General features: G+C 38.9%; 1 protein-coding gene across 1 annotated transcript; it reads right to left on the bottom strand.

The window, feature by feature from the left end:
* DCAF13 (DDB1 and CUL4 associated factor 13) lies at positions 1–27061 on the bottom strand. The gene is made up of 11 exons (XM_082302674.1): positions 26932–27061; positions 25759–25958; positions 22216–22323; positions 20414–20503; positions 19369–19524; positions 18595–18672; positions 14665–14747; positions 12554–12718; positions 9320–9455; positions 1367–1530; positions 1–556 (listed from the first exon to the last, which is right to left on the bottom strand). The coding sequence occupies exons 1-11, from the start codon at positions 26999–27001 to the stop codon at positions 469–471; spliced, it is 1338 nt and encodes a 445-aa protein (XP_082158800.1). The 5' UTR covers positions 27002–27061; the 3' UTR covers positions 1–468.
* Between the last annotated feature and the right edge of the window lie 32 nt (positions 27062–27093).

Below are 27093 nucleotides of genomic sequence, written 5' to 3'. Positions count from 1 at the left end.
TACTGCTTAAGGTCACTTGTTTATTAAATTTGTTTAAATAAAAATTAAAAACAGACAGCGTAAGGACAATAATTTTTGTAACTCTGTATGGAGCAGGATTTTTTGCTTTGACAAATACTAACCTATTTCATCCTTTTTTTGTAGTAACAGTACCAAGGAATAGAACTGGAATTACAGATATCCTCCACCAAGTAATCTGCTTCTATCAAAAGGGTCAAACTCCACTGCAATACGCAGTGTTGGGCCAGGAACGTCAGACAAATGGCAATAAAAGATTACTGGGGAAATTCCTGTAACTACTCAAAGCAAAGAATGACTTGAGAAGTCAGAGGATGCACAACCTTGGAAGAAAAGTCCTGTTTCTGGAACCATATGCTGTCTTACCAATGTCCATTAAATTTTCTACAGTGTATTCTCTCAATAGTGACATTTTTCTTTCATTGTGACATTTTGTACATGTGAAAACAATTATTTCACTACTGCCACAATATGCTTCTTCCTCTCTGACACAAATGGCACAGATCCCGGCTTGCTGTGCTTACGACGATTCAGTTCCCTAGAAACAAAAAAAAACAGAAAAATGAAACTCAGTAGTCAGCACAAATGTTTAAGAAATACTGGCTTCCTCCTCAAGCTACTAATGGAGTTATCCTACACAGAAAACCAAAAAAGTTTAGAATTTCTCTTTCTATTACTCAAAAGCCATGTACTCCTTTTGGAAGAAGGATCAGCCCTTTTAGAAGTAACTTTAAAGTTGGCTAATTTAGAAAGGTTTCAAATTGAGCCTTTCCTTGGGAGCTCAGCTTGGTTTTCATCTCAACAGGATCAGCTGCTCAAGTCTGTAGAGTTTTTTAGCTAATGACAATGACTAGGGCCCACCACTTTACTGTTAATTCAGTGGCACAGCAAAATATGGCACCTCCTGCTCCTAGAAATTCCAATATGGCAATGATCCAGGTGGCATAAAACATTCATTCTGGAATTTGACATTATTTAAAAAAACCAAAACCACAAACCCACAAAAAACCAAACGAAAACAAAAAACCCACCACACACCCAAAACAGCCCATCCTATTTCCAGTGCGATGGGGCATCATGTCATGCTTAACCAAGCACTGTGGCTCCTTACAACATGGTATCTGTTGCCATGTTCTCATTGTACTTTTGGGAAGCAGCCAGTCCTCACTGACGCTGGCACTTGTCTGCATTTTCCTTAGAATCAATCCAGTAGCTCATGGATCACTCATTCAGATGTTAGAAGGAGCTCTATCACTCCTATACGCTGCTGCTCAAGCAGCACTGCAGTGATGCATTTTATTAAGAGGAAGAGAAAGCAAAGCCAGAAGAGCACAAGAGGAACACGTACTTCCGCCGCCGAGCCTCCCTCATGATCCGCTGCTCCTTGATTTGGCAATAAATACTCTTGGGCAAGTGTCGGTGCTGAGCTATGCGCCGGATCTGAGGGTGAAACTGGAACTTCTCCTTCAGTTTCTGATTGTAATTCATAGCTGCCCTCTCTCGGGGTGCAAGCTACAGGGAGAACAACACAGACAAGCACATTATAGAAGAACAGAGATTTAACTGTCAGTCTTCTCTACAAATTTTAACTCTTCATTCAAATGGCTTCCTTCTAGCAAATTCCTTCAGAATAAGGGTAGGTAAGTATTAAAAAACCTAAAATTCCAACAATATCCCAATGCTCAAGCACAAAAATTTATCATCATTTTAAAGTTGAGTGAAGTAACCACATTTAATTCCCAAGAATTAGATTTTAATGTGCTGTCGAGAACAAAAGAGAACATAAATAGCTGACAGTAAACACTCTTTGATTAGTCTTTCCTAACCTCTGATGATGATCAACTTTCCCTGTAAAACTAAGATTTGCAGGCATTTTAATCACTAGGCAGTGTAATTATAAATGCTGTAGAGGAACTGTCTTCATTAACAGCTTTACAGACAGCTCTTCAGGTGGCCTAAATCTTACCCAGCACCTCGATCCCTTGGGAAGCACAATGCACGTATCAGATTTCAAGTATTACCTTGACTATACGGTACACAGGGAGTTCCAACTTTCATCAAGCAGCTAAAAAAAGTCTTAGTATCACAAACACATGAAATACAGGCGAGCTGATATTGCCACAAAAGACTAATTTTTAATTCACGTTTAAAATTCTGTCCGAGCCACCATTAACAACACTGAAAGTAAGAAACACCTTCTCCTCACAGCCAATCTACAGAAGATGGTTTTTTTCAATTAGGTTTTTTTCTTTTGGTCCTAATGTTTATTTATCAAAAGGAAAAAAACCTGTTTGCTATTACTCATGAAGCAATGCACACTTTAAACAAAAATGCAGCAATCTCTATGTATTTTGGATTTACTTGGATCTTTGGGAATTTCAGCTGCATTTCAGTCAAGTGATCTTTCACATAAACATAAAATCTGTTAGTATTAAATATGGGATGATGATAATCCCATCCTCTTTTTCCTACTCTACTGCCCAAACTCTGTAACTCCCATACTTCAAACATCTTAAAACCCTTCATATTTTCAATTAAACCATGGCACCAGTCTTGCGCCATTTCACATTTATGTCATAAACTACTATCTCCATTTAAAATATTAAAAGTAAAACAATAGTTCAGGAAACTTCTATATATTCAGCTTCGTAAACGACTCAGTGTCACTAATTTCTCACTTTCAAGAAAAGACAGAAACTGATGCTAACAAAAAAAGCAGTAAAAAACCCAACAACTTTATTACACACACACTTGGAAATTCCACTTAAAATATAATGAAATGTGTTTTCCCCCTGTGAAATCAGTAACTGGCTATTTATTCTCCACTCTGGAGATCACTTTTGTATGTGACTTCTGGTAGAATTTTTCATGAATTCTGAATAAATAAGTATCACACTCAGATGATTTTGGTCCAGACTACCATAAATGGTCTGAAAACAAGTATTGATAAAACATACCACAAAGGAGCTTCTGATTTGGGAAAATAAAGAAACCAGGTACAGAACTGCTCATGGCTCAGAAAATTCTTATTCAGACATCAGAAATACGTGATGCTCTTAACCTGGTCTCCACACCCTCTTCTTCGTAAAACCCAAATCCTTCTGCTTTACTTACATTCATTGTGGCCTCTGAAATTGAAATTGCATAAATTTTACGGTCTTAGCCCACTAAAGCTACCCTACCCCTTTTACTGAAATTCTTTCTTGTGAGCCAGCCTGTGAATAGCTGGTTCACTCTCAGTAAATCCCAGGTGTTCCCACTCTGCAGAAAACTGCCAACATAATCCAAATTAAAGAGCTTTATTTTAATTAAATGCAATGATTTTCCTTTAATTTTAGAAGAGCAAATTGCTGCCGATTTAGTATAACCTTGATGATTCTACAGACAAGAGGTGAATCTGTAAATTAAAGATAAATCCAGGACATCTTATTTAAATAATTAATATAGATTAAGAGGTGTTGGAGCCTGACTCCATTTTTAGGGGTAATGTGGTATAGAGGAAAGGCACACAGCTGGTGACTTTCCATCCAACTACCGGATGCCAGCGGCCAGTACACCCGGCTGTGCTAAGTGCACCCTCATCCACACAATTGTACAAGAAAATTCTGCAGTAATGACAAGTTTCCTTTATGAGAGATAGCAGATAGCTAAGAAAGCACACTGCAATAATGCACTGAATTCCAACTCTCTCTTGCAAGTCACTTTACAAAGGTCAGTGTGAACAGCTGAAGAGAACAGTGTTACTTCCCATTCTGTTTTGGACTGGAGAAGATGCACTACATGATTTGCAGTACTAGAGATTTCATTTATAGGGACTAATAAATTAGGATTTATGTCACATCATGAGGGGAAGACATGCTTAAAGGTGACATATGACTGTTTTTTCATATGTTCCAAAAATGAACTTGCAATTTCTTTCCTACTTGAGGAAAATGAAGATTATGTGGCAGAAACATAGCTGGTTTGTGTCACTGCCACAGAAGGACTTCACGGCAAATACTTAGGGTGAAAAAAGGGGAAAAAAAACTCTTTAAATGCAACAAAGTTGTCAGTAAATGCCTCCTCAAGGAAACTGCCCATGCCTCTTCTCCTCCCTCCTGATGACACTGACTGCTTATTTTTCCATCTAAGCAGAAGGAAAGTAAGCATTTTTGCAGAGCCCTGATTAAAAGCTAAAACCACCCTTAAAGAAAAAAATTCTCCTCTTCAAGAGGGCTGTATTTAAAACTCCACACTATTAAGACTTCTGTAATTCAGCATGAGAATACAAAACGAATGTTTATCTGTCCTCTTCAGGTTGCCCTTCTAGGTTAGGGCAGGCAACAGCACAGATGCAATATATTTTTAGAATGCAGATATATCCCAGCAGTTTTCTACACCATAGCTTGTATTTATTTATTTTTGTATTGCTCTGCTGAAAACACCTTCCTTAAATTTATTCCCATGAAGTTCATTATTCATTCTTTCCTGGACCAGAAATTTTGATCTCTTTACATCTAAATGGATGACAAAAGCAAAAAACAGAAAGGTAATATAAAGCAATGTAGATGCAAAGAGCATAAAATCATAGCTATAGGGCTGAAGTTACAGGTGCACTGAATCACGAGCCCAAAATCACTATGAAAAGAATGCCACGTCCTACACTATCTGGTAGTGCTTGTTATCAGGATTATCTCAGAAAATGGAACCACATACTAGAAACAGACTGAAAGGATAAACAATGGCTAAAGACAGTTTTGATGTGCTCCTGCTAACGCACTTTGTTAGATGAAAACCAAGATTTCTAACTGCACTTTCTCCTATCTCTACCAGCCCATACTCAAAATCTGCTATTTCTGCATTTAAGAAAGCAGTTAACCTATTATTTACTTATAAGCAGTAAACTGCTTTTTAAGAAAGCAGTAAACCTATTATGCTCCACTATTGTTCACTCACTCATCAGTAGTTTTACTAAAATACTAAGCATCCTAAGCCACTGCTCTGTTCTAATTCATAAAAGTAACAGAGATGAAATTTTGCAGCTGTTACTCCCAGAAGTAATGTTACTAAGAATTCACACTCTAAGAAGTGTAGTTTCTTTTTTAATGTGGCAGTAGACTGAAGAGCAATGCAGCTTTTACAAGTCTTACTGATGATTCATTGCTTTCAGTACAATTTAAAAAAACCTAGTCTATCCCTTTCTTTCTATTAATTACATTAACTGTACACGATTAACTGAAATCTGCTCTATCACTGCTGCTTTTTCAGCCTTTCCACTCAGATGAGGCTCTATTTTCCTCCTCAAAAGTCAAAATCATTTACCTTTTCATAAATCCCAAACTTCTTCAAAAGCACAGGTAAAAGCATCAAACATACTTAAGTCGTATTTTATGTATTTGAACAGTCTAGAGTTTCTCAAGTCTTAACTGAGTCTTTTGCTTCTGAGCATGCAGAGATAGATGTTTACTGCCTTAAAAATAACACCTGTTATGTCCTATTTAATAATACATTTTGATCAATTAAGGAAATTTCATTAAAACCTAAATGCTGAAAATTATTTTAAAGCAACCGCTGCAGTAGCTCCAACAGAGAGATTTGGGTTTTGTTACCCCTATGTAAAACCTGTGCAGACTTAATTGTCAGTGGATAGAGACACAAGATGCCTTGGGCTCCTCCAGAGACTTTTCTTCTTTCTTTCATGTTTCACTGATTTTGAATAATGAGTGCAGTGCCAAAGACATTAAAACCCAAAAGAAACATGCATGTCAGAACTGATGACTTCTCGGGTAGCTGCGGTTCAGAAAGTACAACATTCCAACTGGATAAATGTTCACCAGCCGTAGCATGAGTACTGTATATTCACTGTAACTTCTCTGGAACACAGCAATGCAAAAAACCAACTAAGTACTCACCAAAGGAAACAAAAAATGTTAGATGACTATTTTTCTTTCTTTTTCAGGATGTTGGTTTCTACGCACCCCAGCACAAAAATATCCATCTTAAAATACAATGTATTGCAAGATTTTAGCATTATAACAGAAATACAGTGACCTTTGGATGAGTCATTCAATCAAATCTTCTCAGCAAAGAAAAATAGCAGACCAAGCAACTAAGCATTTAAGACATACTTTGACACTTCTGACAGAATTACTGAATGTTCAGCTTTGAATATTCAAAACATTCAAAAAATAGCCACAGACTGTGGAAGAACTGGACATTCATAAAATGAGCAAGCATATGCCTGTGAAGATAAGAACACCAATACTCTAAAAAAGAAGCAGATACTGAAAAAAATCAGTGGAACCTGCTAAATAGCCATTAACAGTTGCAGTGTTAAGAATCACAGGAACTACCAGGTTGGATCAAACAGGGATTGGCACAGTTGCCTGAATCCAAGCAACATTTCCAAGATATATCCAAGAGCGTGATAAGCCATGAGGACTCCTGAGTCCTATTAGCTACAATTACTCTCTAAATATCTAAAAATTAAAATTTCATACTGCTTCTAAAAAAAAAACTTTTAACAACTATAGCCACTTCAGGCAGCTTCAAATTCTGAGTCTTGCTAAATGCATGGCTTCAACAAAACCATGCTTGAACACATTTCCATATAAGATACGGGGATGTGAAACGTTCTCTTCCCATTATAATGTAATTCTTCACAAGTTCATCACTGTCCTGTGAAGTGAGAGCAATTTTTCTATGTAATACACTATGTCCATTTTAAGTTCTTTCTCTATTTCTAAATAATTTTGCTTTCTTAAGTTGTGTTTTGATGTTGCGAGGTGTTTTTTCTAAGATAGGATGATAAATTCTGTATTCTAAATTATGGGAGGACTTTCACTTCTGAGAGTAAAAAAAATCCCCAACCAAAAAAAAATCCCCCCAAAAAAACCTCAAAAAATGGGGGGTGGGGGGGTGGGGGGAGGGGAAACAAACCACATGTCACTTGACCTGTGTCATAGATAGTTATTGATTTGCTTCTCTTGGGAGCCAAGAGCCAAAGCGCTTTGACAGAAATACACCCTTACACATGTTACAAAAGCTTTACTGGAAGAAGAGCAGAACTGAATCACGGGCACAGACTCCAAGGGGCAAAGCAAGCAACAACACGAAGGAAACAACAAAGGCTGTTTTGTGTAGGACTCCTGTCAGGTCAAAGAACACAAGAGTATTAATGTGCAGACCATATCCAATACCCAGTAGTCACAACTACTAGTGCCTTTTTTTAGGCCCATCCATGGCCAGTTTTCACTGACACAAATACTACAGAAAACAGCAGAATGTCACTTATCAGTCTACATTCTGAACACTTCAACAATAGCTAAGTTGTCCTTTTGGTATGCCATATTTCTGCAATGCAGGAGTAGCTGTGTTTGCCTATTACTTCCCAGAGACAATTATCCTTACTCTTTCACAAGAAAAGAAGCCAATGCCATCTAGTAGTCAATAAAGTCAACTTTTTATTCACATCTGAAAATATTAGGAACCCTTCTACATGAAAATGGTATTTGTGACATTCTTTTTACCCACTTGTCCTTCACGCAAAGGGCTCAGAGTAAAGATGAACATACCAGACAATTGTTACAGAACAGCATCTTAGAGAGAAACATCATGATCTCTCACTAAAAATATAGTGAGTAAATGGAGAAAGTTTCAGTTAATATCATAAAATCAGGTGAAAAGGGTGTTGCCATGAGCATATGGATATAACAGAAGGAAAACAGATAGTATTTCTATCCAACACTGCACTATCTAAACAAATTCAACACAAAAGTTAAATCCAAAAGTAAAGTCTCTAATGAGCTTTGTGGAATCCCCGAAATTAGCAACTATGGAACTGGTATTTAGGTGTTTGACCAAAGCACCACATGGGAAAATCCCAAGAACCAATGCAGAAGAAAAAAAAAAAAAAGAGGTATCCTTTAAAAAATTAAAATTTAAAAAATTCAACCTAAACAGTAGTTTGTGATCACAATTACTGCAGAGACCACAAAGCTGTGGGTTTCTTCATCTACTGCTCTATAGCAAAAATGAGAATAACAGATTTCCCAATACCTATGGTGGGTCATGGCTGAAGATATACATACATGTTATTTTAGCTGTGCTACTCCGTATCCAGTGTTTCACAGCGCACAGGAGTCCATCAATTATCCTGTTTCCAGTGTAGCCCTAAGAATTCCTATCACTCCCTCCACCTGCCAGCTCTTGCAGCTCTGCTTCACTTCCCTCCTACAGATACTTAAAGTTGATGGAGCTTCAGGTAATCATAAGCAGTTCCAGACATAAATATGCAACAGATCCATCATCTCAACTGTACCACATTCTTCCCTAAATCACAGCTTCCCTTTCATCTCTTCGCATCCTTTCATAAGATCAAGCAGAAATTCCCCCAGACATTATCTGACAGCTCTGCCAATGGGCTCAGAAAAGGTAGTGTAAGCACCTCCAAAATACCATAACAATATAAAGCCACATAAAGGGATTACTCCCAGCAGGCAAAGTGCCAAATTCATTCTCCTAAGTCACTCAATACTTTGATACAACTATGCATATGAATCTATGCAGCTGGTAACTGAAAGGGAACATTTGGGCTTCACCTGTACATAAACATTTGAACAAGTGTAACTGGAAAGACTTATTTAATGAGGCTGGTGATTGTTCACACTAGGAACACCTCAATCAAACAGACTTACATTGAATTAAGTGGACTTCAGATATCACACTAGTTTGCCCACTTGGTATCTGAGAGTTAGACAGGTAAATGACAATCTCAGTGTCAAACTACACATCAGTGCCAACAGTCTATTTTACAATACATATGCTTATCACAGCATGATTTTTTTTTTTACTTTTATACCTTTTTTTTTAAGCAAACAAACTGAATGAATGAACATGAACTAATCACATGCCAGTCAAAATCTCTGAAAGCAGAAACTCTAAACTTAAATAGAATTAATTAAATATGGCTAAACAGAATTTATTACCTTCTTTCCAGTGGTAAGGGATGGATTCTAACCATTAGCACACAGGTAAAAAATCTAGTTTAGATAGAACTGATGATTGTTGTTAACATTAAACAAGACCAAAAAAGGTCATCTTGTGTAGCAATCAGGAGGCATGTCATTTATTATTATTGTAAGCTGCAGTAAATGCAATGAGCTACACTGCACAGCAGTCTGCAAATTAAACACAAATGTCAAACATTTTACAGCCTCCCTTTAGAAACAAGTTTTCAAAAGTTGAAGAGGCTAACTGGTTGTAATAACAATGAAAAATCCCAAACATCTCATGATAACAAAAAGCAAAATGCAACTCTTACCACTCCCAGTTTTTCAGAAGCATTAGCTTTCCACAGGCGAATATTCATCTCATCTGAGCCACACAGAATGTATTTGTTATCTGAAGTCCATTTTACAGTGATGACATGCTGCATTCGTTTGGTATGATAAACCTCCCTAAAGCAAAGAGAAACATTTTAAAGTCATCTATCATCACTTTTCTCACCATTACCTTTCAAATAGCAGAAAGCATTCTGTTCAAGGCAAATTTTTTTTTTTACTTTTTCTTGCTGTTGTTTTTTAAAAAATCTGACTTTTTAAAACACTGTGCTGATCTTATCTTTCTACAGATAGAGATACAAATGAAGTGTGACAGACTGATAAAGGACCACCTAGGATAAGATGCTTTTTAAATAAGTGCTTTCATAGAAATTACAGTAAAGAGTTAAATAATAACACTCTTTGCAAAACATGCCAAAGGTATACAGTATGAAATGCATACCGTTCCTGAAATAATTTTGATTAATATGCTTTTACATTGAGAGTATTACAAAATGGGAATGCAGAAAAATAGATGCCAAAGAATCTGACACCACCCTAACAAATAAGAGAAAGAACACCAAAGAAACACCTCCCAGATGTCCATTTATGATACAGCAATGGATTTGCTACTCTTCATTGTGATTTCCCTCCTTTACCCAAAAATGGACTCCATTTCTTTTTTAATTTCTGCTGATCAGACTCCTGCTCAACAAGTGCTGTTGAAAAATGTTCCTGCATGCTACATTTAAACCAATATTTAAGTTAAACTCTTGTCTAATTTTCATTGAGTAGGTATCAAACAAATTTATTCTTTTATTTCTGCTATAAAAATAAAGGACTAAATACACTTTTCTGGGAATTTTAGCTATTTATTAGCATTCTGGAAGGAAAGAAAAAGTAAGGCCTATTTACTGTCCACCAATAAATAGATGCATCAGTCAGGCACTACAGCTTATTCTCTATCTTCCACTCAATTATTTTTGCAAGGAAAATCCAAGTAATAATGTAAAAGACACACAAAAACAGCATCTATTCAGGTGCTGTGGAGAAACTAGACAGGGGCTGAGCTAAAATGGTTGTGAGAAAAAGGAAAGTAATCAATATATCAGAATAAATAAGCTTTAATAAGCTTAATCACCTCTTGTAATTCACCAGCAAGCAATAATCTACAAGAACAATTATGTGGAAGAATTAGTACAAGTACCATCAGAAAACATTAATACTCACATCAGCTTTTCACTCTTTAATAGCATGTGTGCACATCTGCACTTTCACAAGAATTTCTATGTTTACTTTCCTTCTACTACATGAGTCAATAACAAACCTTTTCTTCACCCACCTTTGGGGAACTAAGTCCTTTTCCTTTCTATACTTTAAATTTGCAGCTGTTGCCTATTCTATGTCTGTGATCACAAGGTATTAAATATCATTTTTCAGGGACAGAAAAAAAAGAAAACATGGTGAAATAACCTGGATCTGTCATTTAAAAGTTCACACAGAAATACAGTTCTGTTTACTAAGCATTTACTAAATTTAATCAACTTCATAGTAACTCTTTATTTCTTAGGGCTGAACAATTTCATTATTTAAATTCTCATTTAAAAATCAAATAGAAAGCAATTGAATTAGGAGTTTTTCAGATTGGCAGGACATCAGAAGTTAAAACTAGACTAGCATCAGGATCTTTATTTACAGATATTCTTAACCACCCTCTCAGTTTTCCAAGTAGGATAAGATCTTCTATTTACAGACTTTTCTCCATTCCATGAGATTAATATGAACTATGCAATTCTAAAGAAGCCCAGCTTCTAAAGAATTTTAAGTGTACCAGAACACTGTAATCAGCTTACATGAAGCAAAATTTTTCATTTGTAAGGCTTCTCCTCACTAAATTTATGGCTACTACACAAAAAGGGGAAAAAGTGGGGACAAAGAGAAAAAACTCTTCCACAGGCCTTGGCAACAATCTGCTGAAATGTGAAATAAAGCCTTTTATTGTTGCATTATGGGGCCTGCAAACTTCTCCTCAGTGATGCGTGTTAATTTTGCATATCAGCACTTTTGTGAACATTGTTAATGCATACAAAGAAGCTGCTAACCATATTGTTTAATAATGCAAGAATCAGTAAAAGAACCAAAACAAACCTACAAAGGAACTGCACTACCTAATCACATTTAAAGTATTATTGCAAGAGAAAAAGAAAATGAAAACTATCTGTAGATTAGAGGAAATGTAAACAGCCCCTCCCACTTTTTAATGCAGCACAGGAGCACAGTTACACAGCATGCATAATTTCATCAATCAATAATAAAAATATACTCCTTCACCAACCAATATTTCAACATTTTTGCCCACAAACCACCTAGAACTTGACTAAGTAACAAATTTGTAGGGGGACAAGGTTGGAGAGAGGAAGTCAAGCAGAAGTAAAATAAAATTAAGAATAAAGTAAAAGGAGGGAGAAAGAATAACGAAGGCAGGTTTATGAAGATCAAATTATACCACAAAGATCAAATAACTTGCTTCAGTTTTCATCAAACTGAAAGAAAAATAAAAAATATTGGAGACAGAGTAGATTCAATCTGAACTCCAGCAAAATATTTAATATACTGACTTACGAAACCCTACATGAAAAATTAAATCCAAGTGAATTGTACTCAAAGCACTGTATTACAAATCAAAACCAGGTTAACCAAATATGAACAAAAGGTAGTAAGCGCACTGAAACAGAGCACAAAAGGGTCCCAAACTGATTCTCAGGAATTCACACAGCAGTCAATTTTACATAATGTCTTTAGCAATCATCCATATAAGATGAAGACAACCCCTCGGAAACCAAATGCTACAATGTTGTAATACACTGCAAACTTAAGTGGTGACAGAAACAGTATAAAGCAACCTAAAACCATTAAAGATGCATAGAGAGGGAGATCAAATGAGATTCACCTTGGTAAAATATGAATGACCTAAGCACAATAATCCACTCTAATTTTAATTCCATATTGTGGAAGTACTGCTACTTGTTAAGTAATTTCACTCTTGATCCATACCCCAGAGTTATGTCAACTACACAGCCTATCAGCTTCAAGCTACTGACAGCATAAGATTTCGACATTCACAGGAAGTGAATGCCCCAATGAAGATGTTAATGAATGAATCAGTAATTTTGAGGATTTGGGAGGAAGTTACTGGAATGAATGACAGCAAGAGAGAAAGGTGTAAAACTACTCACCTGCTGTGACCTTTGTCTACAGGAAAAATGCGGATGGACTTATCAAAGCTGGCAGACACAAATTCTTTCCCAGTGGGTGAATAATCCACATCAAGAACAGCAGACACATGATCCATATGCACCATCACAGGTGATTCAAGAAAGCGCATATCAAAAGTATATAAGCTTTAAAATAAATACATCAACATCTTAGTATCATAATAAGTCCTAAGTAAACAGCACATTTTTACAGAAACCACACTTGAGGATAGACCCATATTGCAGAGGGAACTCCTTAAAGCAGCTCATAGTTGAAAAGAAAGAAAACTGCACTGTTTAGGGTTTGAAAGGAGTTTGTTAACCACAAGGTTTAGTTATTGGATCAGACCTAGGTTTCTTGCTCACTATCAAAGGACAGACAGGCTCCACTATTCCCTTCATCATCTGTTCATGGGTCACTGACTCCAAGCATCACACTGGACTCCTTTACTCCATCTTCAGATGTTAAGTATGCACCCTGTACTTGTAGAAGCATCTCTGAATCATTACAGTAAGCCTACCAATTCTGGAAGGTTTCTAAATATTCCATATTGTGAACTCCTAGTAATTCAGAGTCTACTGTAAAGTTCCATTTGTTTGGCACCCTCTCTTACTGCCTATCTTAGGCCAGACAAGTGCAAGGAAAGCTTGGTGCAGCAAGTGTAGGAGTGCAGGGAAAGCTTGGTCCTTACACATGGAGATGCTAGCTCAGCAGAGCCCACTGTCCATAGAAAAGCATTATGTTAAAAAGTAAACACCCAGCTGCTGGACCACAGCTGGTTTGCTCTTAAGGACTTCAAAGCTCAGATAAAGTCTACCTCTACTCCCTTTGAATAAAGAAGCTAAGTGGCACAAGCTAGGAATAATCACTGTGTAGACCATCAAAAAAGCGTATGTGTTTTACAGACAATGCATTTATTGAAACCTGCTTAAGATATACTATTTAGTAGAACTATTATGTTAAAAAAATTTAATTCACCAGGTTTCTCCCCCTCCTTTCTGCAGATGAATGCATAACTGAAATTAAATGTATCTTACTGAACACTATAATAGTGATTATTGCTTTTTCCTTCTAAATTCCCCAAAAGAAAGCATGCAGCATCTTATTCAATACTGCTACTCCATATAATCAGCAAATACTTGCATATGCATTGTTGATATATGCATTTGCCTTTGCACACTAAGTGCTTCAGGCTGCAAGAGGACAGTTGTCCCTGACAGTAATTTTTTAGTTTAGCAAGAGGAAGAAAACAAAAAAAATTTAAAAACCCCAAGCCAACCAAAATGCAAATTCATAAACAAAAACCCCAAACTTATAAACAAATAGATTAGGTAGTCTAATAGTTTTACCATAACATAACACAAATACTAGAAAAACAGCACATTGAATATACTACTACTTTCAAGGTCTGAGTCAGATTCCATTTCCTTAGAAAAACAGCCTTAAGATAAGTGATAAAATGCTTATGTTCTAGAAGAAAACAGTGATCTATTGTTAGATCAGTGACTTCCTGGAAAAAAGGATATGGAGCACATTTGAAATGGCCTAGTTTTGAAGAGACAGCTTTTTCAATATCAGATTAGCTGTTCACATGAATAGTATTGTTCAAAAGTAAAAAACTGCTCCGAGACATCGAAAGGATAAGTACTGCAGTCTACAGAACTCAGAACTGTCTCACAAAAGATTAATCTGGGGTTTTTTTAAGAAATGTTCTCATCAAAGTAGCTGATCAGTACAATGCATCAAGCTTCACAAGAGCTGGCAAGAAAATGAACACTTGTATTGCCTCAGACTAGACCAACAGTATTTATTTTCGAGGTTTCAAGTTACACTTGCACTGGTTCAGCTGCATTTATTCTAAGTTACACTACTTTTTACCCCCCAAGTACTGAGACATACAGAAAGAGGTAGTTTACTGTCAATTAATATTTCTTAAAATCAGTATGCCTATAATTCTCTAGATTATTAAGCGATTCAAATTTAGAGTTTGAGTAGTGTTTAAAAAATTTATTTTAGCATGATCATAAATCACCAAGATAGAGGTTAAGAATATAGCATGTCCAGGATTATCAAAAAGCAAGGTTACACTTACTTGTAATCTTCATTTGCTGCAGTAAAAATAAAAGCTTCCATAGGGTTCCAACACAGTGTATTTGTCCTCATGTTCAAGATAACCTGAAATATATTTACACATTGCTACCTTGTTATAGGCAGTAAAATACTCACTATAGTTCAAAACTTCTTATACACAACTGCAGACAAGTACTTTGTAGATAGAGAATTATGGCAGAGGAATAGTACATGACAGAAGTTTCCCCAGCAGTGTTAGAAGTGAAACCCAAGAACCTCCTGTTTCTCATCGTATGCTTACTGCTTTGGGCTATACAACAATTAAGCTTTCCTCTGTAAACCACCTTAGAATCAAACTCTTCAAAGTGGTCATTTAACATAGCAACCTGCTAGTGGTCAACAAGTAAATCTGGAACTTCCAAAAAATTTCACTTCTCTATCCTATTTACAGGAACCTTTAGTTAAGTAATCGATAGACATACCTAATTAAATTATTATTTCAAGGGATATAGTCATTAATTGAAGCTGTGAACCAGCATTTGCAAAGCAGTTGTAGTATTTTTATGTTCTCCCAGTTATTACCCCTTCATTATTTGATGTCTGAAATTGTAGTTCATGAATTCTCCTGGACAGCTGCCATTTCTTGCAGAAGTGCCAGCAAAGCGCACAGAAGTTACTGTGTTGTCATCTACTCAGCACTATCACTGTAGCAGCAGTGAATCATCCTCACACATTTGTAAGATTTGCTTGCTGCTTGTAAGCATATGGCCAACAAAGAGGCCAGTTGGCCCTGAAGTGGGAGGAAGGCAGCTGACAGGAGACTAGTAAGACCCTTCTACTATGCTAACTGCAGACAAGAGGCATTAGGAAGACGTACGTTGGATGTCCCCACCCTGGAGGACAGCTAGGCCCCTGTGGGACAAGGCAAGGCAGGGAGGAGGTCACCTGACACACCAGACACAGCAGCTTTGGTTTGTGCCAAGCCTGAGAGGAACTTCCAACCATCTATTTAAAAATAAGAACTATACTCAGTATGCCTGACACAAAGTGGATGTGTAATTGCAGAGCAACTTATTAACAAACTGAAAAACTCTAAACAGGATTGTCTACAATGCTCCAGGCCAGCTATAATCCTACTTAAAAATCCTGAAATTTGGGTGTTTAACACTATGGTACTCAAATCTCATTTTTGTTCTTGGCTTACTAGACCAAACACCATAAATTTACACACATATTTCAGAATATACTTGTACAATTATAACCCTTACAGTAATGAACACAGTCTCAAAACAAATTAATAGTGATGACTTTACTGAACACCCCTCCAAAAGATTACAATGAACGTGTGCCTATGCTCATAACTCTCCCTAAGTCCTCAATTCCTAGGCGACACCACCCTGCTCATTATAAAGTCTGTGCTGCAGAACACCGCTCATTTTCAGGAACTACATTCAGCCAGCACTGAATGTAATCAGATGTCTAAAGTGATCTCTAGTTTAAGAAGTGGCCACTGAAATGCCTTGTTTACACTAATGTGACAACTAGAATTTGCTCAAGATTTCAGTATTGTTCTAGTTATAAATCTTGCACAAATCTGGGAAGTTAATAATCAAGGACTGTTCTTTATTCCTTCCTGTACAAGTTCATCAGCCACTGCAAAATAAGCACACAATTAATGTTAACCCCTCATACATATAATAAGTACTTTAAATCATGTCACAAAATAACTTCAATATTGCCAAAAAATCCAGCTCTTTCAAAAGGAGTCAAGTTCGGTCATGCTCCAAATCTTTTGGTTTTTCACCGAAATTTACAAGCCTTCAGTTCATTTCAGCAGCGGCTTTTGGAATTAAAACAGTGCCTAAGAAATGAGATTGTCTCTCATTTCTCATTTGTCTCACAGTTCTAGCATTAGGTTTAGTAACAACTATGTAAGGCAACCTGGGCTGGAAGTAATTTAAGTTGCTGTAAATACATCAATAATGGCATTTCAGAACTATCTAAACCCATACCAGAGCCATAATTTACTGTTACTTTTAATCTATTGTACGTCATCTTATAAAATGGGTAAGTTAAAGTCCTTATTAAGACCAGTCAAAATTGTCAAGTCCCTGACACTTGGTTCTCTTGGTTTATTTATTTTACCTGTGAACACTTGCTCACAAAGAGTGCCAGCCTGGAAATGTTGAGATTAACACAAAAACAGATTACCCAAATAATTAACCTGTCTTCCTTTACTACCTACAAGGTATTTGGTTGAGATGAACACCTAAGAATGTAACAAGCAAGAGAAAACACAGTTCCTGTCAGCTGTTTAAATGCTAAAGTCTATCTTTAAAACACCCTAAGCTTCCCTGATCCCACAGGTTGCACAAGAATGACTTTTAAAGTGCACCAACTCCTACCAAAACCTTTTCCTCGTCTTTCAACAGAATTGCTTTCATTCATGTTTTCCAGCTTTTTTAGACCAGTTCTTATCATGAACTTAGGTAGCATCTCACTATCTCATCCCTCCCTTTTTAAAACTTAAGGCTTCAAAACCCACACCCAGGACAAACAGGCAACAGAGCTACTGCTTCATGATGTGAGAAGCTGTACTCCTATTTCCATTAATGAAGGGACTCCCACTGACTTCCAGCTGCTTTGCTGATCAAATCCTAGGAACTCAGCAGTGCCAGAAACCAATGCCCATACATAAGTAAGGTACCTCTAATAAGCAAAACCTTTCTCTTCAGAGTTCCAGAGCTCTTGGCTCTCAATGCAGAAATGGACATTTCACTTCCTCTCCACAGCAGAATTACCCCTATCCCAGGAAGAAACCCAGTACTGTGTCCATGGAAGCAAGGAAGTACTAATCAGTGTTTTATTCCTAGAAGAGGAAATGCACCTCAGCACGCTGCTTACATGAGGTACACAAACACGTGCACACAGGTCTATATGCACATGTATGTACAGTCATATATTTAGCATATATCCATATGTAAAATTCTGTTAGATTTAAACTTAGTTCACAAAGGATCAAACTGCATCCTTTGACCTCGCAACTGCAGCTCTGCAGCACTAGCTGAGCTCATTTCAACATTCAGGTCTTCAGCTGGCATCTCTGACAAGTTTTTATAAGCACTGCTTCAGTAGTCCAAGTCAAACTTCACTGAAAATTCTTGGGGTACAGGGAGAGAAAGAAATATTGTTATGCCAACAGCATTCCTATTTTATAACTAAATACGATTATCCTGTTCTAGTGTGTATCAAATCAATGACACTGGAGACAGTATGTAACACACGAGAACACTGAGTGCATATTCACAAGCCAGAACATTGTATTTCAAGAAGAATATTGTTAAGATAGTTCTGGGGCTCAGAACTACTGAACTTGATAGAGATTTGATATGTGTGTATGAATTACCAGCTTCTTAGCTAAAATAAATACATATATTCTGTTAAATAGGAATCTATGTCATCGGTAAGTTCCACATATAAATACTATTTTGATTACACTGCAAAAGAGTTCTGAATGTTTATAGTAGGGAAGGGTTTAGCTCCCTACAAAGGAAAAACACATTTTCAAATGCAGAGCAAGGCTCTCCAGTAGTGAAGCTACTTTTTTTCCTTCTGGCAAGGAGAAGAAAAAAAAATTTTAAAAACATACATACATAGACAGAACACAATACAGGAACATAAAGTTCTTATTGTGAAATTGCTGTCAAGTCAGGCACTTGATCAAGAATTACAACAGAGAGAGCATGACAGCCCGTCTGAATGCAGAAAAAGGCCCTTCTAACTCTGCACTGTTTAAATCCCAACATTAATTCAAACTCAGAAGACTCAGACATTGAAAATTCAGTGAACTCACAGTTCAGAGCTTTCCGTTCTCTACTGTCACCAACAGTTACAGGCTATTAACATATTCAGGATGATTATTAGTGCCATTAATTACTCTTAAAAATATTACCTTCTTTAATGGAGTTGATTTTCTCATATCATACAGCACAATATTTCTGTCAGAAGCACAGCTTCCCAAAAGGTAAGTCTGAAAAAAAAAAAACCAAAACCAGTGTGTATGGTCTTTGAAATACTTCTGGAGAGTGGTTAACAGCTTACATTAGATACCTAAGCTATTTCACAAAGCTGGTCATCAGTTTCTTTTTCAGCCAATCAGTTTCTTTTTCTGTGCAGGTAATTACTCAGCACAAACATTATAAATAGCTTTTTCTGTAAGATTCAAAATACATGCAGTGCCCTCTACTTTAAAACTAACAGGCAAATCCTCATAAACACTTATTCTATGAACATAGCCCAGTCAAAGGGTGTAATAGGAAGTGCTGTAAAAGATCAAATGCAATTGTTTTGCCATGGAGAGGGTGAGAAGTCTCAGTCAGAGGTAGCAGAATACTGGAATAGACGAACTGGCAGCTCCACAGCCAGATAACTGCTACACTGTATGACTGAGGTACCAGATATGTATTGTTGTGGGCAGAATGGAGACTGCCCTGCTTTTGTTCCTCCTCTCCCCCACCAAAAGAGACAAAAGATAGGAAGATAAAATATATGGTACTACATTCCAAAATAATATAACCATAAAAATGTATGTATACCTCCCCCTAAATATTGCATTAAACATAAAATCTAAATTTAGAAGAAAAAAATTCAAGATGGTGTAAACAGAGTTTAGATCTCATACTGCTCAAGGAAAATACTGGTTTCCAACATGCAACACAAGCATTACCTCAATGGGATTAAATTTTACACTGCTTATGCTATCAAAACCCCAAGTCAGAGAACACTTGGGGCTTGTCCTCTGTTCATCCCAAATGTCCACTTGATGGCCACAGGTGGCGAAAACAGGTTCCTTCCAGTGGTGATCAATTCCTGTATACACTGTCTTTAAGGAAAAAAAAAAAACAAAAAACCAAACAAAAATTTAAAAACCCAATTGTATGCATAAATACTCAAGTATGTTCTGTTAGAAAAAAGATCAACAAATCATCGCATATGGAGTCTCACATGGTTTTACTCATTTATATTACTGAAAATTACGTCACCAGTGCTACCAGAAACTAAGTCTTATCAGACGTACCCCTACCAGTAGGCAAGCTTTCTTTTTCATTTAAGGTGCATGTATGCAGTTCTTGTTAATTTACAATGGAGTTGGCAATAAAGGCATATTTACAAAATCCTGGCTGTCTTTAAAGCAAATGAAAATTTTAAGAGTGCAACTGAATTTTCAGTGGGGACTTCAATGGATTCCGTAGACATTGCAATAACTAAAGAGTTTCAAACTATGTATTTGGAAAAAACTTTAATGTTTTTCCTAACAAAGCTTACCATAAATTCAAGGTGCCAAAGTATATATTTTTAGACTACTTTTGTCAAAAAGAAAGATGTAAAGTTAATATTTTGTATTGAATGGCTGCGAAGTATCAGCATGAAAAGAAAGTTATTTAATGCAGACTAAGCACTGACAACATGTCTGAGGAGACTACAAAGAAATGTGACCAGTTTGCAGGAAAGGGATAATTAGTACAGACAGAGCTAAGCAGTGTCTGATGGCATTTGAGGTAGTCCTTTCTGGTCACATGTAAAATAAATGTAATAAAAATGTGAAGATACTTTAAAAGTGCCATTATAAAATTTGATCCCATCACCTTACAACCCATAATGATAACAGGTGATATCACATTATTTCTCTCTCCTTCAAAAACTAGATAAAAAATGATTCAAACTTAATTCAAAAGAAGAGGTATGGGAAAATCAAAACCCAGATTTACTACCTTTCCAAGAATTGTGTGAATAGGTTCTTCTTCTTCTCCATATTCTGGGCTCTCCATTTTCCACTGCTTCACGGTTTTGTCATCGCCAACCTGGAAATATTGGAGAAATCAAGTACAGTTTTATGTAAATATATTCCCTTTTATTTTGCTAGATGTGCTTTGCAATTAAATACAGGCATCCTTTCAAAAAAAAAAAAACCAAAACATTCTGTGACATACACAAACGCTTCCTCCTGCCCGTTCACTGTTCCATTTTTTAACTCCAAGCTACAGATTAGCTTTCCTGGTCATAATATGTTGTTAAAACATGTACATGGTCTGGCTGGAGTGAACATTCTTCATAGCAGCCCACCTGGCAGTGTGTTTCTGATTTGTGGCTAAAACAGTGCTGATACAGCACCCAAGCCTTGGCTGTTGCTGAACAATGGTTGCACGGTGCTGAGGCATTTCCCCCTGCTCCCACTCTGTCTCCATCACCCCTGCCTCACCAACCAGCAAACAGGCTTGGTGTGGGCAGCAGACTGGGAGGGATGCAGGCATGACAGATGTCCTGAACTGGCCAAAGGAGGATTCCATACACAGAACAATGATCTGCAATAAAAACTGCGGTAGTGGGAGCAGAAAGAGGAGGTGGGGGCTGCTGCTCAGAGATTGTCTGGGGATCTGTCTGCTTCTGAGAGCAGGCTACTGATTCTCAGTTTGCCACTTGTTTCCCATCACCACCTTTCCTTCATCTATTCAACTGTCTATCTTCATCCACAAGGCTTTTCCACTTTCCAAAATAGACAGCTAAATAGGAAAAAGGTGAGCTGGAATGATGGCTATTTTGTAAGGCTACATTTTGTGATTTTTAATCAACTGGCACCTTAAACTGCAAATCATCTTCTGGAAGTCACTTTGATGAGCCTGTAATCAGTTAAAAGGCAACTTTTCCAGTTGCTCTGGTTGCATGTTCCAAATTTTGCACTAATGCCAGCACAAGCTTTTGCATGGCTGTGCAGTGACCCGGATCGTGCAAACAGGCCTAAAAAAATATTAGCTTTACAAGTTTATCTTCCCCTACCTGACTGCACTACTACTGTTTCTTCTCTCCCTCTCTCAATTTTCAGGCAGAGGGATCGTCAAAAGGGGAGTAACTAACCTGGAGTCACTTAGGATTTTTTATTGTGACTTTCCCTATATCGTAACTACTGTCCCAGTGACCTGGTATATACCTTAGAAAAGACAAATATAATGTAGTGAAAATGGCTCTTCTATGACCAGTTCAAATGAAGCACAACCTCAGGACACCTCAGTTTTCAAAAACAGTTCTTCTTGTTGTCTTATCTTAGAACTGTTTTAATGCCAACAGGAAGACATACTATTTCCAAGCAGTTTACATGCAACTGAATCTGTTGTGGTTGTTATGAATTAATAAAGCTTTATTCACATGAAATGATCTTGACTTAAACAGATTATTTTTAATCATAGTATATGCAAATGGTTACTTTTTTATATGCTTCTATGTCTTTCAATAAACACAATCCATTTACTACTTTAATGAAAACTAGTTTATTCGAGTCTTAATTACATGACCATCTGTTAGCTATTTTCTGGTAGTTATCCCTTGGATGGTCTTGAATGACATCCCTATCACAGCATCAGAAAAAATTTCATTGTAAATAGAACTGTCAAAACATTCAATAAGTGTATTCATACAGTATTTAAATATTTTACAGCAGAGAGCACGTTTCTCAGTGGAAAACAGATGGTGAACAGGTACTCTGTGCTGCTGCACTGGTAAGGAGACATATAATACTTACAGTGAAGAATGACGTACCACAGAAACGGGCACACATGCCTCGAACAAAGCCTTCGTGGGCTTGTATAGTGCGAACACACTGTCGTTTGGTCAAGTTCCAAATTTTAACCTGTTAAAAACAGAGGAGCAAATATTCTGTAAGCTTTCTACAGCCCACAGCTGCAGTTCACAATTCAAGTACAAGAGATCACACATGTGGCAATGAAATGGCAGAGCTGGCTTGGTGTCATAGGTTAGCAAGCATAGTCCCGGAAGGGATGTCCTTGCTAAGGGGTGCTTACAGTTTCCTCTGGGAACTGATAGAACCTATCAGCTGGCCAGTTTGAATATGGACAATTCTCTAAGCCACTTAAAGTTGTGAACACCTCTGTGATCCACATTTAAGAATAGGCAAACTCCCCCTCCAAGCTCTCTCTCGTTTCCGGTGCTGGCACAGGTGGCTGCGGGCCCCGTGTGGGGGCCAGCGGGCCCGGCCAGGCCCTGCTTGGGCCAGGCCGGGCCGGGCCACGGCCATCCTGGAGCCATGGACCTGTTCCAGCCATGGAACCCCCCCCACTGCCTTGCCGTGGGCAGCCGGAGCGGCTCGGCTCTCCCCCCTCTCCACTGCGATAAGAAAAATTCAACATTCCAGCTGCAAAGCTGCAAGGCCGAGGTGAGATTAACCCTTCTACTGCTGTGAAGAGCTGAAAACCTGAGGGAAGAGAAAGAGGAGATGCTTAAAGCTGAAATTCTGTTCTGAAGCTATGATATATCAGAGTACCCATTGTAATTTCATGAAGATATGGGGGATGGAGTGTTCAACTCGTGAGCAAAAGCACCTGCACTGAGATAGGCAGATGCTGACACAGCTGTAATTTCATGAGAAGTTTGGACAGGGAGAGATGAACCAGATGAGGACTTTTGCTCCAAATGGGAAAGGAGAAAACCTCAGTTCCTAGAGATGCTCCCAGAGATAGTCCTAACGATGAAGATGAGGAAGACCCTTTGCTCCCAGGGAAGGATAAGGGCCTCTGTTTTTGTTTCTGAACGGCTCAACCTTAAAATTGTACCCCAAAAAACTTCAAGAGTGGACCCTCGAAAGCAGTTGCGGGAAAAGCTGCAAGTTGAAGGAAGGGACTCACATGCGAGCAGAGAGACTCCTCTTCCTAAATGGACTGAACGATATTTGGAAGTGGGCGGCTGTCTCGTTGTGATAATGTTTTCATTCATAGCATGAGCAAGAAGAGACTTCTCCTTCTAAATGGACTGAACAAGGTTATTATGGAAGTGGTAAACAGACTGAACATCTTAAGAGTTGTCTTTTTACATTGTCAGTGGGAGAAGGGAGGAAGGTGGGGGGAGGAGGAGAGTTCTGAAGGTGGTATAATTTTTTTTCTTTTCTCCCTTCTTTTAGGTCTGTTAATAAACTTCTTTATATTCTTTCAAGTTTGGTGCCTGCTTTGCATTTCTCCTAATTCTTATCTCACAGCAGATAAACAGTAACGAGTATTTTGGACCAAACCACTACACTTGGACACTGGTCAGATTTTATAATGTTAAAAAACTATTTAATTATTCCTTTCTTGAAAAATAATTTTTCAAGTGAGGCTCTTTCCTTCTTATTCTCTCCCCTGACCTAAGCTGTATACTTTCTGCATTTTGCACTCCCCTATTTTTGAACTAGAATTTTTGCTAAAAAACAGCAGCAGTTATAAATTTAGCAAAAAAAATACCCCTTTAAAGACAAAAGCACAAAGAAATTTGAAACCAACAGAGTTTTTTCAGTCCAGTTGCTGTACTACATTGTCTATAGATGTCCAACTCTCACAGAGGTTTCTGTTTCAAAGCTTTTGGGCTCATTTAAAAAAAACAACAACAAAGAAATGGAGGTCAGTTTTTATATTTTTATGTATTTATAGCACCCAGTACTTTATTCGTTCTATCAGTGGATAAGAAATCTGGCTAAACTTTCATAGGAATTAGTTCCACTTCTCTCTGAAAAGGTAAACGTCCCTTATACTACTGCATGACATGCACTTTCTATAAAAAGCAGAAAGCAACCAACTGCCCAGAAGACACCTTTCAAGTACTATCAAACTAGCAATGTAAGGGTGAGAAAAGACAGGGAATTCAGAAAAGACAGGTATTTTTTTCTGCAACTAGTTCCAATTAAAGTGCCCTTGATTGCTACTTATAATTGTTATGTAAAATAATCAAATACATATAGGCTTAGCCTTTTTTAGGTAGTATGAAAAATTGTTATTCCAAAACGTTTTTGGTTGTGTGCCCATTCCCCCTAGCTAATCTGACAGTTTAACTTCTTTAGGGGGAGGAGTGGGGGTGATCATGTGGGCAGCGAAAAGCAATCACAACGTGTATAGGGTTTGCATGGCCAGGTTTTGGTAGTGGGAGTCTACAGGGGTGGCTTCCGTGAGAAGCTGCTGGAATCTTCTCCATGTCCAGCAGAGCCAATGCCAGACAGCTCCCACACAGACCCCCCACTGGCCAAGGCCAAGTTAATAAGAAATGGTGGTAACAACTCTGTGATAACACATTCAAGAAGGAACAAAAATTAGTGGGCAGATGTAACTGTGCTCAGAGAAGAGAGGAATGAGAATACATGAGAGCAATAACTCTGCAGACACCAAGGTGAGGAAAGGAGAGGGAAGAGCTGAGGTTCCCCTGCAGCCTGTCGTGAAGACCATGGTGAGGCAGCTGTGCCCCAGCAGCCCATGGAGGAAGTTAATGGGAGTGCAGAGATCCACCTGCAGCCTGTGGAGAAGACGAGGCCAGATGCACTCAAAGAACGCTGTGATCCATGGCAAGGCCTTACTAAAGTAGGCTCCTGGCAGGGACCTGTGGACCGATGCAGAGAGGAGCCCACAATGGAGCAGGTTTCCCAGCACTTGTGACCCTGTGGGGGACCTACACTGGAGCAGCTTGCTCTTGAAGGACTCCACAGTGTGGAAAAGTCACCCACACAGCAGCAATTTGTGAAAAGCTGCAGCCTGTAGGAACGACTCACGCTGGAGAAGTTAATGAAGAACTGTCTCCCATGGGAGGGGCCCATGGTGGAGCGGTGGAGGGACTCCTCTCTCTGCGTAGAGGCAGGAAAAACTTGTAATGAACTGACTGTAACCCCCTTTCCACATTTACCTATGCTGCTGGGGGGGAGGAAGGAGATCCCAGGAAGGAGGGAGGGGTGGGGGGAAGGTAGTTTTAAGGTTTTATTTTACTTCTCCTTATCCTGCTCTGATTTTGTTAATAATAAGTTCAATTAATATCCCCAAGTTCAGTTTGTTTTGTCTTTGATGGTAATAAGTGAGTTATGTCTCCCAGTCCTTATCTCAACCCATGAACCTTTCTTTACATTTTGTCTCCCCTGTCCAGTGGTAGAGTGACAGAGCAGCAGAAAGTTTCACCTTCTGAGTGAGGATAAAGGTAACATGCTGAACAAAGACAGAAAAGTGTGGCAAAACCAATCAAACCCAACAAAACACAAAAGAGAAAGAAAAAATAAAATAAGAAAGAAAGGTACCTTCTCTGTTGTGGTTTGTAAGCTTACCTCTCCATCACAAGCTCCAGACAGCACTGTAGATAAACTTTTTGGATGTTTGGCCATGCAATTAACTCCATCTCTGTGGCCATCAAGTGAACTAAGAAAGGGTTTTGCAAACACACGTTCCAGCTTTGTGGCATTCAGAGCTCTTACATACTCTCGAGCAACCTCAAATGGATGCAATGCAGGGTCATAGTTCCTTGGAACTGCAACAGAAAGAACATACATTAGAAGCCCATGTTGGAGCAGGTCCAGAGGAGAGACATGATCAGAAGGATGGACTACCCCTCCCATGAGGAAAGGCTGAGAGCTGGGGTTGTTCATTCTGGAGAAGAGAAGGCTCTGGGGAGACTTCATTGTGGCCTTTCAGTACTTAAAGGGGGGCTATGAGAAAGATGTGATATGACAATGAATAGTGGTTTTAAACTTAAAGAGGGTAAATTTAGACTAGATAGAAGTAAGAAATCTTTTACAATGAGATGGCACATGCCTCATCAAGGTTTTGAGCAACCTGATCTAACTGAAGGTGTCCCTGCTCACCGCAGGGGGGGGGGGGGGGGGCGTTGGACTAGATGACCTTTAGAGGTTCCTTCCAACCCACAAAACTCTATTATTCTGTGTGTAAAATCAGCACAATTTTTGGCAGTTTTAATAATGAATGTGCAAAAGCATAACGCGACGTACCAGGACTAAAACAGCATTAAGTGCAAAAAAATGCAAGCGCTAAGCCCGGAAATACTAAGGTCAGGCGCAATCTCGGGGTACCAGAACAGTGGTTAAACCCCCAGCCCCGCACTCCTGCTCTGACACCCCGAGATGCGGCTTCCGGCAGCCGCCCGGCCCCGGGGAGCGGCAAGGGAAGCTCTCCTCCGCAGACGGGCACCGCACGCAATTCCCCGCCGGGGACCGGCACCCGCGCGGGACAGCTCCCGGCGCTCGGAAGGAAGGAAGCCCAAAGCCCACTGCCGGGGCTCTCCGATTCCCGTCGCCGGCGAGCACCAGCCCAGCGGCGAAGGGGAGGGGACCGGGGCGGGGCGCGGCGCGGCCGACGGGAGCCCGAACGCCTTCCTGCCTCCCTCCGCCACGGGCCTCATCCCTTGCGGGCGGGCTGCACCGGGCCCGGCCGGGCCGATCCGATCCGAGGGCCGATCCGAGGGCCGCTCCGGGAGCCCCGCTCACCGCGCTGCAGGTCCAGCTTGGTGTCCCGGACGTAGTCATCGGGGTTGCGGCTCAGCACCTTCACCCGCATCCCGCCGCCCGCTCCGCCGGGAACCGCGCGCTCACGTGACCGGACACGCCGCGCGGGCTGTTCTCGCGCGAGGGGGCGAACCCCGCCCCGGC

Source organism: Coloeus monedula (assembly GCF_965178545.1).
Source record: "Coloeus monedula genome assembly, chromosome: 1".
NCBI classification, from domain to species: domain Eukaryota; kingdom Metazoa; phylum Chordata; class Aves; order Passeriformes; family Corvidae; genus Coloeus; species Coloeus monedula.
Note: the sequence above shows the minus strand (reverse complement) of the source record. Positions and strands in the feature narration are given on the sequence as shown.

Bases quoted from the DNA above. Each gene is read 5' to 3' on its own strand.
- DCAF13 (XM_082302674.1), bottom strand. From the start codon at position 27,001: ATGCGGGTGAAGGTGCTGAGCCGCAACCCCGATGACTACGTCCGGGAC. The intron at 9,456-12,553 runs GTGAGTAGTTTT...TCTTTGCTTTAG, and splicing joins GTAGACAAAGGTCACAGCAG to GGAGGTTTATCATACCAAAC. The intron at 1,531-9,319 runs GTAAGAGTTGCA...TTCTCCCTGTAG, and splicing joins CTTCTGAAAAACTGGGAGTG to CTTGCACCCCGAGAGAGGGC.